The sequence below is a fragment of the Rhinoraja longicauda genome, chromosome 6 (genome assembly GCF_053455715.1).
Source record: "Rhinoraja longicauda isolate Sanriku21f chromosome 6, sRhiLon1.1, whole genome shotgun sequence".
Lineage (NCBI taxonomy): Eukaryota > Metazoa > Chordata > Chondrichthyes > Rajiformes > Arhynchobatidae > Rhinoraja > Rhinoraja longicauda.
Window position 1 is genome coordinate 765280 of NC_135958.1, and position 12761 is coordinate 778040.

Consider the following 12761-nt stretch of genomic DNA (forward strand, 5'->3'; position numbering starts at 1 on the left):
ATTCTGGATGGGCACTGGGGAGGTCTACATGGCAATCTGGCAATGTAGAACAAAGTGAACTTCTAAGTAGTGAATTACGGCTTGCATTTCCTCTCTAGAGGATGAAGATATATCCAAGTGGCCAGAGCTACCTTATCAGATGGTAATGTTTTGGTAACTGAAAATTAAGCAAAAGACTCGTTCATGCTGTAGGAACTTGCAAATGGTCACAAATTATCTGATTAGAGCAGGGCCTGCAATTGTGTTTAGGAATTCAAGTTCCCCCCCTCCACCCCTCCACCGCCCAAGCACTTACTTCCCATCAAAACTACATCCAAAACGGTGCAACAACATGATAGCGCAACAATTTTAGGCCCACCTTACTCACCATCGTCCCTTTGGTGCTAATGGAAGAAGTTTCATTGAAATCGGTGTTATATTTTTAAAGTTAGTCACATTTTAAAGTTTAAATCTTATCTCCTAGGGAGGGAGGGGAGGGAGGGGAGGGGAGGGAGGGGGAGAGGAGGAGGGAGGGGGAGAGGAGGAGGGAGGGGAGGGAGGGGGAGAGGAGGAGGGAGGAGGAGGGAGGGGGAGGGGAGGGAGGGGAGGGGGAGGGGAGGGAGGGGGAGAGGAGGAGGGAGGGGAGGGAGGGGGTGGGGAGGAGGGAGGGGGAGAGGAGGAGGGAGGGGAGGGAGGGGGAGAGGAGGAGGGAGGAGGAGAGGAGGAGGGAGGGAGGGGAGGGAGGGGGAGAGGAGGAGGGAGGGGGAGAGGAGGAGGGGAGGGGGAGAGGAGGGAGGGGAGGGAGGGGACGGTGCTGCACCATGCAGGAGAGGTTTGGGCCCAACGATCCACATGGTCTCGTCCCTTACAACGATACACCATGAAAACCGAAACTTGACTTCCAAATGGATAGATTTTGTTGACGATCAGGGTCGTTGCTGTGTGGAGTGCTTTGCAAAAGCATTCAGGACAAACAAAGAAAACAAAGCAAAAACATCTGTAAACCTAAGCGATATTACCTATTACTCTGTAAAAAAATAACAAGAGATCAGAGTATATTTATTTCAGATAAGGGCGTATACTTTGTGCCAAGTCTTCTGCAGAAATTAAGACTAATTTTGCAATGTAAACTAAGGATAAGGAAGTCATTAAATTACATTGCTATTACATCCTCATTAAATGCACTGAGGGTATCTGTAAGGCCATCTAAATAAAATAGAGGGTGTGCAAAATGTTATTTATCATATTTACTTGTAATATCTGCTTCAGCTAACAATTTTCCAATGAAATTTCTCTTTTGTTTTCCAAACCACACCGTCACAACGTCCAATCAGGTTTATTTTCAGCACTGATAACAATATGATTAACAAGATTATGCTTAATGTACAATATTGCATTGGCTGCAGAATTGTAAGCAGTTAGAAACATAGAAAATAGGTGCAGGAGTAGGCCATTCGGCCCTTCGAGCCTGCACCGCCATTCAATATGATCATGGCTGAGCATCCAGCCCAGTTGTTCTTGTTTGTCCATTGTGCTCCACAGATGCTGCCTGACCAGTTGTTGCTCCTTGACTTTGCATAAGCAGTACCTCTGTTGTTGGCCCATTGTGTGCTCTGAAGTGGAGTGGAATATAATCTATCCTACTGATTGTAGGAGGGGCGGAGGGGCAGGATAAAACATGGCGGGTAATAGGTGAACATGGGCGATGGAGAGTTTTGATAAGCAGATTAGTTTAGTTTAGAGATACAGCGCTGAAACAGGCCTGTTGGCCCGTTGGGTCCACGCCGACCAGCGATCCCCGTACACTAACACTATCCTACACACACATTAGGGACAATTTACAATTTTTTACCAAGCCAATTAACCTACAAACCTGTACATCTTTGGAGTGTGGGAGGAAACCGGAGCGCCCGGAGAAAACCCACACAGGACACTTGGAGAACGTACAAACTCCGTGCAGACAACACCCGTAGTCAGGATGGAACCCGGGTCTCTCGCTGTAAGGCAGCAACTCTACCACTGCGCCACCGTGCCCCAAATGGTGGTTGGTGGACAAAGGCCAGAGATTACTTCAGAAAATGAGGAACAATTCTCATTTCATAGCATGCGAAAAGAAAGGAATCCACACTTCACAGATTGTGAAAAGTTACAACCCACTGAGGTGACCCTCATCAACATAAATATGACCCACTGAGGTGACCCTCATCAACATAAATATGACCCACTGAGGTGACCCTCATCAACATAAATATGACCCACTGAGGTGACCCTCATCAACATAAATATGACCCACTGAGGTGACCCTCATCAACATAAATATGACCCACTGAGGTGACCCTCATCAACATAAATATGACCCACTGAGGTGACCCTCATCAACATAAATATGATCTTCACCAGTGTTTGAGGGAACAGAACGATAAGGGGAAAAATGTGTCATAAACCAAGATTCCAGGGTAGCAAAAGGGGGCAAAGGGGGCAGTTTGGTTGTTCAATTCTTTGACAGGTTTAGATTTAGATTTAGAGATACAGCGCAGAAACAGGCCCTTCGGCCCACCAGGTCCGCGCCGCCCAGCGATCCCCGCACACTAACACTATCCTACACACACTAGGGACAATTTCTACATTTGCCCAGCCAATTAACCTACAAACCTACAAACCTGTACGTCTTTGTCCTGCAGAGGAGTCCTGCAGTAGAACCATTCTTGGAGCTCTGCATCATCAGCCCAACTGAAGCCAAATTCAATCTGTTTAGGAGGTAGTTATATTTTCTCACAGTTGTAAAGAGGGGTTCGACATTACCACACGACAGCACTCAGAGGGAACATAAAGAGGGGTTCGACATTACCACAGGACAGCACTCAGAGGGAACATAAAATGATTGTGTTTTTCCACCTCACATGCGGTCTAAAATGAGCTTGTCCCAGGATAATTAAATCAGAACTCTTGGGCCTCTGGTGATTATTTAGGTCAAAGTTGCAGGAACAAAATCTGAACTTTCCCTGCAACACACAAGGGATTTCTGGCTGTCAAAATCAACTGCACAGCCATGTCTGATTTTTGTTTAAATTAGACACTAAATAACAAGATATCCCTCTCTGTTTTAACATTTAACTGTATGCCAGGTCATTCAAGTTATGACCAAAATATAAAGATTCGTTTGTTTTCCAAAACCAAAAGCAAATGTGATTTTCAGTTGTATAAGACAATAACTGCGGATGCCGGTACAAATCGATTTATTCACAAAATGCTGGAGTAACTCAGCAGGTCAGGCAACATCTCGGGAGAGAAGGAATGGGTGACGTTTCTTCAGTCTGAAGAAGGGTCTCGACCCGAAACGTCACCCATTCCTTCTCTCCCGAGATGCTGCCTGACCTGCTGAGTTACTCCAGCATTTTGTGATAAACAGTTGTTGCCTTACTGCGCTTACAGCGCCAGAAACCCGGGTTCCATCTCGATCCCGACTATGGGTACTGTCTGTACGCAGTTTTATGTTCTTCCCCTGACTGCATGGGTTTTCTCCGAGAACATCGGTTTCCTCCAACTCTCCAAAGACGTGCAAGCTTGTAGGTTCTCCTTGTCTCCAGAGATGCCGCCTGGCCCGCTGAGTTACATCAGCAGTTTGGGTCTATCTTCGATTTAAACCACCGTCTGCAGTTCTTTCCGACACAGGTTTGTAGGTTAATTAGCGTGGTACAAAATGTAAATTGTCCCTGGTCTGTGTAGGGTAGTGTTAGTGTGCTGGTCGGCACAGGCTCGGTGGGCCAAACGGCCTGTTTCTCTAAAACTAAAACTACACAAATGGGTTTGTACATTTCACTGCCAATTTAAGTTTGACAAAAATCCAACCTCTTGATTTGCTTCAGTTATTTAAGTGCATTTCACTTTAGCATGCTTGGAGTTTAACCATATCAAATGTATTCCACTCTTCATGACTGCGGAATTAAATGGAGCCCTGCCCTTCTCATGCACGTTGGATCCACAGAAGGTGCTTGTCAGAAACAGGCCAACTCACCTCTCCAGATATTGTTCCCTGATTCTGCACTGGTCACAATTTACCACCAAAGTTAATGTATTATTTCAGTTTCATTTCATCTACACAATTAGTGAAATTGCAAGCCATGAAATCAAAGAAGTATTGTCATCCAATTTAAACCCTATTGATGTAATTTTACTGTAAAGTTAATGTTATGTGAAGAGAGTGCCAGAGTCATATTACTTACTGATTTGTTTAAAGCACTTTAACCACAACATGAATTAAGCACTGATGTATGAATGTTGGACGGTAATGAGATAAAGACCAGGAAAGGTTAAGTGTGTATTGTAGTGCTCAGAGAGCAGGCTAGGATGGAGGAGGTGAAGTCGCCCATTTTAACTCCTCTACCCAGAACGTCCCTGTGTACAAAGTACACAGTCTATTACCCAGGATTGGGGAATCATGAACAAAGGAGCAGTCATGTCAGGGGAGAGGGGGAAGAGTTAATATACATCACAGGGCAGCCTTTTCACATAGATAGTGAATACATGGAGTATGTACATACATGGAATATACATGGAATACGTACATACATGGAATATACATGGAATATGTACATACATGGAATATACATGGAATATACATGGAATATGTACATACATGGAATATACATGGAATATACATGGAATATGTACATGGAATATACATGGAATATGTACATACATGGAGTATGTACATACATGGAATATGTACATACATGGAATACGTACATACATGGAATACGTACATACATGGAATACGTACATACATGGAATATGTACATACATGGAATACATACATACATGGAATGCACTGCCAGAGGAAGTAGTTGAGGCAACTACTGTAACAACGTTAAAGTTATACTCGGACGGGTATATTAAGAGGAGGGCTTTAAAGGAATATTAGTCAAGAATGAGCAAATGGGATTAGCAAATATGAGCATCTTGGTCGGTATTGTTGAGTTGTTTCTGTGCTGCATGATTCTGACTTTATTGGAACAAAGGGAGGAATCCCCAGGTTTTAGAGCAGCCCTTGTTTGCATGTTTGTTTGATCCCTGTGCATTTGTTACCTGGTTTCTGTGTGTCAGTGTGTGACTGCAATGTAAAACCTTGATCTTCTATTTTTCCCTTTGAACATTTGAACAGGTGTTTCTTTGTCTAGTTTCCGTTGTTCAGTTGAAAGCAATGGTCCAACTTATTTTTTCCAAACCATTAAATATCTTAATATAATAAATATCTCTGCCACTTTGTTAAGATTGAAAAGTACGTGCCTTTTTTTAGAAATATCATCATCCTTTGAAGGATCCAAAAGTCAAGCTCTCTTTGCGTCTTGGCATCCAGAACAGGGCAAGAGAAGGGTGACTGGAGCACTGGGGTCTCGCTATCTCCTCTGGCCCGCTCTCTGATACTTGGGTGTATTGTTGGCGTGGTCAACTACTGGGTCTGCATTGGTTGAACTTGCTGAGTCCCAAGAGTTTTCCCCAACAATCTAGTTGAAAGCTTATTGAAGGAAGCCATGGAGATGTGATTTTGAACGCTGGTATCATTTTGGCCCTCTGTATGAACTCAAAGCAAACTTTTACATAAGTTACCTGTTTAAAAGTGGGGGGAAATGAACTTGTTTATTAAATCCACAAATGAGGTATTAAGGTATTAACAAATGCTTGTACCTTGGCCTTATGTGTGGCACAGACACTGTGGGCCGAAGGGACTGTTCCTTTGCATACGTTTCCATGTTCTATGTTCTTAATGCATCTTTATTTGCCATTTATTTGTTATATTTCTTTTTGCACCATGAGGAGCTTGAATGATTTAGGTTTTAGTGAGTACTAGACCAAGTGGACCCGCTGGGCCCAAACCTCTGCTACATTGGTGTAGCGCCCTCTCCTCTCCTCCTCTCCCCCTCCCCCTAACCCCCATTCCACCCCCCTCAACCCCCCTTAACCTCCCTCCTCCCCCCTCCCTCCCTAGGAGATAGATCTAAACTTTAAAATGTGAATAACTTAAAAAATATAACCGATTTCAATGAAACTTCTTCCATTAGCACCAAAGGGACGACGGTGAGTAAGGTGGGCCTAACATTATCGCGCTATCATGTAGCGTTTTAGTATATAGATGACGAAGCTCACACTTACAGTCTGGGTGACACATGCTTTTCTTTGTACATTGTTGCAGACTGCAAGGTTCTCCACTGCGGCGGGTGGCACTGATATCTCCCTCACCCCCGACCTGCCAGACCAGCAGCAGCAGCAGGCGGATGAAGAACACGAGAACATGAAAAACATCTTGGCCACACCAGAGCCACAGACACGAAGGAGCAGAGGCAACAGATGTGAGCTATTCCTCCTGCTTTTCAGTAGGCAGAGGCCACTCCCTTTGTAGTGCAGTGTATGTGTTTAGCCAAGGCATTTTACCATCCTGTACTGTATAAATCCAGTAAAACTAGGCATGGGCAAAATCTCTCGTGGGGCTGCTCACAGAGTATCGTGTTCAAGTTTAGTCAACCAGCTATAGGATCAATCCCATTAAGATGGAAATAGTGCAGAGAAGATATGTGGATGTTGCCAGGACTTGAAACCCAGAGCTATTAAGATTGGACTTGCTAGGATTTTATTCCTTGGAGTGCAGGAGGCTATGGGGTGATCTTATTGAAAGCGTGTAAAATCATGAAGGGAATAGATCGGGTGAATGCACAGTGTCTCTTACCCAGAGTAGGGGAATCATCATCCCAAAGTGCATTAAGGGAAGGAGAAAGGGTTAATAGGGACATGAGGGGCAACCTTTTCCACACAGAGGGTGGGAGTTTCTGGACCTTTGCCCCCACACAGGGCTCTGTGGTCAGTGGGGGCTTCTTGCAAACTCTGAGCAGACAGCCTCTGCAGGATGATAACAACTTATTTAGAGTCAGTTCAATACCAGATGGAGCACTCTTGTACTGAGACCACGAGAGTGTGGTTTTGAGAAATAGCCAATTATCCTGTGCTTCGCGATCCTATGACTACATTGTAAAAAGAAAGGTGTTTATTGAATTAATAGTATCACTTAAAAAAATTCACAGATATAATTCAAGCTATCTTTATCACTGATTGCATTGGGCTGAGAATTTACCTCAAATGTTTCTGATTACATTATCATATGAAATAAAAGTACAATGGCTTCAAATATATTCCAGTTCAGTAGATGTGCGTTTGCCATCTTTCATTACTGTGAAGGCAGGAGTGTGGTGCTGCAGGAGCTCCCCAGAGCATCGCTCCACCACCTCAGTACAAAACCCTCCCCAAAATAAACAGCGGGGAATTTAAACTAGTGGGGAATCTAACAGCAGCCGCCCCAACACCAGTGAAGTGCTGGCACCTAAAACATCAGCTCTGCAGCACTGTGCAAAGGATGCATTTCCAGTTTGGAAGCTGCTTCTGAATATCAGTTATGTTTTCTTGGTCCCCTCGACTCCTCTAGCTGTTGGAAGAATCAGCCCACCAAATCTCTCCGCCTCGAAAGATGGAGCTGCAAGTCCGGCCGATGATGCCACGGATGAAATCATGGACCGCCTGGTGAAATCAGTCACGCAGAATCCCAACCAGAGGCCATCCACTCCCAAGGAACGCAAACGGTCACGAGCAAACAGGAAATCCTGTGAGTATATTTGGCCGGAATGAGGAAGTCCTCTATGTGTATTTGGCTGGAATGATTTCTTGTGAGAGGTATCGTGCTGATGGTGAAGATGGGAAGAGATAGTGTTAGACAATAGACAATAGGTGCAGGAGGAGGCCATTCAGCCCTTCGAGCCAGCACCGCCATTCAATGTGATCATGGCTGATCATTCTCAATCAGTACCCCGTTCCTGCCTTCTCCCCATACCCCCTGACTCCACTATCCTTAAGAGCTCTGTTTCCCAGGAATTATAAACCAGGGAAAAGAAACAAAACAATTTTTTGTGAGACTGATTCCTTGCAATATGAGTCGATTTCTGAATCCTTACATTCTTATAACAATTAAAGAACAACCACTTGTAATGATGATACACCCTTTGTAATCATTGTTGTCCACAAATTATGGACTGTTTTTGAAATATCCCAGAACAATTCATTTAATTTCCCATGCAAGAGATTTCAGCTATCAGCATTATCAAACCCTTTTCTATCATTAGCTACCTTTCCATTATCAGTTATCCTATCATTTCTGTAGCTTTACAGAGAGACGTAGCTCTACAACATGAAAACTGGCCCTTTAGCCTATCATGTTCATACAATAATATCACACGTGATTATATTGTTTTATTTTTGATACAATGATTTCATACTATTTAACTTTCACAACTGTATGGTCAATCTGCTGTATTGTATTGGCCGGAAAATAAATTAAAAAAATTAAAATAATAATAATAATCAAGCACCCGTTTTTACATAATTCGACCCATTTCATTCCCCTTGCATTCCCAAGAACACTCCCTCCTCTCCGGATTCTACCACTCACCTCCCACCAGGATCTGTTTACCAACCCCCATGTTTATATATCGTGGGAAGTAACCAGAACACGGAGGAAATTCCCGTGTTTGCAGGAAGAACGCGTGTACTCCATACAGCTGTGGTGGAGGACAATCAAACCTGGGTCACTGGAACACCCTGGGTCACTGGAACACCCTGGGTCACTGGAACAACCCCTGGGTCACTGGGACAACTCCTGGGTCACTGGGACAACCCCTGGGTCACTGGAATAACCCCTGGGTCACTGGGACAACCCCTGGGTCACTGGGACAACCCCTGGGTCACTGGAATAACCCCTGGGTCACTGGGACAACCCCTGGGTCACTGGAATAACCCCAGGGTCACTGGAATAACCCCTGGGTCACTGGAATAACCCCTGGGTCACTGGATTAACCCCTGGGTCACTGGAACAACCTAGGTTACTGGAACAACCTGGGTCACTGGAACAGCCCCTGGGTCACTGGAACCACCTGGGTCACTGGAACCACCCCAGGGTCACTGGAACAGCCCCTGGGTCACTGGAACAACCCCTGGGTCACTGGGACAACCCCTGGATCACTGGGACAACCTCTGGGTCACTGGGACAACCCCTGGATCACTGGGACAACCCCTGGGTCACTGGAACAACCCCTGGGTCACTGGAACTGTGGTCAAGCAGCTCCACTTGCTGCATCGTTGAGCCATCTTTAAAATGTCTCAATCATAACCTCTCCCACTTCTCTCCACTCCAGCACACACAAGCCTGGTCTGGACAATCTTTCCTCTTGAGATTTATGGAAGTGGAATGCCTCTGTTCATTGATGTGATAATAAGGAACTGTCGATGCTGGGGGTTTATATAAAAGGCACAAAGTGCTGGAGTAATTCAGCGGTCAGGCAGCATCCCCAGAGAACAGGGATAAGCAATGTGTCGGGTCTGAAGAATGGTCCTGACCCGAAATGTCACCTATCCATGTTCTCGAGGGATGCTTCCTGACCCACTGACTTACTTTGTGCTTCACTTAATGTTCTGTGCTCAGTTTAGGTAAGGGTATAGTTTATAATTAATTTTAACCGCGTGAGTTGGAATCTCAGGCTCCAGGACTCAGCTGCAGATTTATTGTTGAGATATTATCCGTGTCTGATTGAAAGGGCTCTTTCATGGATATGGATTTTATATCATTATTCTTCAGGACACACAAGGTATTATGGAAAGTCCTGCAGCGTACAATAAATAGTTACCAGCTTTGTCCAGCTTGTGTGATAAAAAATGACTTATGTATTAAAATGAATGACTCTTTGCCGGTTACCTCACCTTTATGGGTGCAACTTGCTGGCTTTATCGTGCAAAAAATCAATTACATTGTAATCGTAAAAATGATTTTCTATAAAAGACCATGTCATATAATGACCTGTTGGGCGAGCCAATTAATTATCAATTTGAAACTGTTAACTGAAATTAAAATATTTAATGCAGTCACACAGTTACTGGAAAGTCTGACGATTGTAAAGTATTTACTAGTTCCAAAAAGAACTAGGTATTCTCGCCAAAGTGAATAAACAAATTAAGCTATGGTTATGAGGAGCCTTTAACATGGTATAACATCCCAAGATGCTTCTCCGGCACTTTATCCAACAGAATTTCATACCCAGACACACAAGAAGATGTTAAGACAGTTAGTTGATCAAATTTGTAGACACAAGGAGATGCAGATGGAGTCCAAAACACTAAGTGCTGGAGTAACTCAGCGTGCCAGGCAGCGTCTGAAGAGAATGGATCCATTCCCTCCACAGATGCTGCCTGACCTGCTGAGTTTCTCCAGCACCTGGTGCTTTGATCAAATGGATATGCTCTGTGGAGCACCTTCATGAGGGGGAGGCCAGAGGTACGTACATTGGGAATTCCAGGGCTGGTACATCAGTGGCGGAACAATGTAATTCAGGGGTACAGAAATATAATTCACAATTATAGAGGGAAACACTTGAGGTTCGGATGACCGGAGGAGCATAGAAAGTTAGGGACATGTGGATTTTAAAAGGAAAAAAAGTTAAAATTGAGATGTTGCAAGACAAGGAGTCGATCTAAGCTAGCAACAGTTGACAGGTGAACAGGCCCCTTTGTAATTTACCACAAGGGCAACTGTTTTGGATGAATTTACAGTGGGTGTAACTAGGAAGTCAGCTTGGAGTACCTGGTTTATTTGTGCCAAGTGGTAACAAAGCAAATGGAGGCAGTGATCTTCTCAACAGATGCATGAGGGGGCAATAGAATTGGAAGTAGACACAATATGCTGGAGTAACTCAGCACGACAGGCAGCATCTCTGGAGAGAAGGAATGGGTGATGTTTCTGGTCGAGACCCTTCTTCAGACTTGAATTGAAAGTTCAGTTCAGGTTGCAAACGGCAACTAAAGTTATTGACAGTTCAGCATCAGGTAGAAAATAGGAAGCAAGATGGAATCAATAACTAAAATCAAAACTTCTTCTCAACATGCATGAGGTTGTATCCAGTTCTCAGCTGAAGGTCATAATGGTATTACACACATAAAACATACCGGTTTTGTTTTTCGAAAATTCTTAAATAGCTCTTGAGTGACGGAAGATAAATGTTTACTTCCACTGGTGAAGGTCCACTCTGAGGATAGTTTTCCTAAGACAGTATGAATGATAATATCTCCCACAAAAGCCAGAGTTGGCATTTCTATATGAGTCCCATTTGGAACTGGACTGAGTTTCAAACCAGTTGCACCTGAGCTCAGGTAGCCTATAAAATAGGCAGGTGTTTGGCTTACCTAAACTAATATTGATTTTTCTTTCATTGCAGTGCGAAGAACTCTGAAAAGTGGTTTGACCCCCGACGTGGTCCAAGCATTGGGTTTGTCTAAAACATCAGAAGTCGAAGTATAAAACGATCAGTCTGAAGAATAGGTCCTGACCCAACACATCACCTGACCATGTCCTCCAGAGATGCTGCTTGACTTGCTGAGTTACTCCAGCATTCTGTGCTCTATGCCAGAGTCTCGCAGCTTACAGTTCTGCGTGACTACTCAAGTATAAAACAACTTAAATAAAGAGGAAACACAATTTGGAGCCTCAGCTTTCAGACACTTCAGTAACTGAATAAATAAACAAGACAGAAAACATTTTTGTATTCCTCAATTTGTGGCAAGCTCCAAAATGTTACCATTACTTTTAGTTATTATGATCGGCCTGGGTCTTATCTTTGCACATTGTTGGATGGAATCATTGGGTTCACTAAAGTTGAACTCATTCTGAATAATGGATTTAGAGGGTAAATTGAGCTTCAGCCTAAGTGCTCAAAATGTCCCTCTGAAACTTGGGCTCCAGCAGATATTTGCTGCCTAAATTACCAGCATTCAATTGAAAATCTGCATCAATATTCCACCCCAAAAAGCGGTCTCCAATATTTCTTGAAGACAGTGATTTTGTGAGGGTACAATCCTCTGGGAATTGTTTACCTGCTAGCGACCTACCAATGAACAAAACTGGATAGTGAGTGGATTCAAATAATTAGAAGATAGGGGCTTCCCAACTCAATTTGATCCTGTCCTCATTCAAGGTTCACCTATGCACTTCTAGATGGACACAAAATGCTGGAGTAACTCAGTGGGACAGGCATTATCTTTGGAGTCTCAGTCTGGAGTAGGGTCTCGGCCTGAAACGTCATCATGTCTTTATGTAGCATGATAAAAGTCTGTTGGCAGATATGCATGGAATAGCACTCTGCATCATCCATATTTTGGATATAAATTTGCACATGGATGTCACCTTTATTTTTGGGCAGTATAATGATCACATTTAAAAAACCACTCATTGACAACTCAATCAATATATTAGTTGCAGGGTAATCCTGAATGCAATGTATAACACTCCAAAGGCAAGCTGACCCAAAACAAATTTGCAGATTTAAGCAATATATTCACTGTTACAAATGCACACGATTCTACTTTTTATATAAAAAAGGTCATAGGTCATTTAGGACTGTGCGATGTATTTTGATAAACTTTTTATTTGTAATCTATGAAACATTGTTTGTGAATGTCTGTATCAGTATTATTGCAATGATTAAATGTTTCATGTTTTTCTTGTGATGCTTTGTTCTCTAGACGTTTAAAAAATCAAGCTTCTTTCAGTTTATCTTTGTCGACTGCAATTGCATTGTGAGCAAATCTTTCAACTCCAGGTCCTTGATTGATTTGGAGAATTAGAGTACCTTTTGAGCTCAGTACAAAAGCATCTCAAGTGTTTACAGGGGCCTGCATGGGACTTCATAGTTGTTAGCATT

The 12761-nt window shown here is 43.4% G+C and overlaps 1 protein-coding gene across 4 annotated transcripts in view; it reads left to right on the forward strand.

Moving 5' to 3' along the window:
• The window catches only part of fhod1 (formin homology 2 domain containing 1), a 235561-nt gene extending 223052 nt beyond the window's left edge, over positions 1-12509 (forward strand). For all 4 annotated transcript variants that reach the window (XM_078400311.1, XM_078400312.1, XM_078400310.1 and 1 more), the window contains 3 exons: positions 6170-6326; positions 7451-7627; positions 11280-12509. In XM_078400311.1, the coding sequence (XP_078256437.1) occupies positions 6170-6326; positions 7451-7627; positions 11280-11362 (417 nt within the window). In that variant the 3' untranslated portion in view covers positions 11363-12509. The remainder of the gene's footprint in view (positions 1-6169; positions 6327-7450; positions 7628-11279) is intronic.
• Positions 12510-12761: the final 252 nt, after the last annotated feature.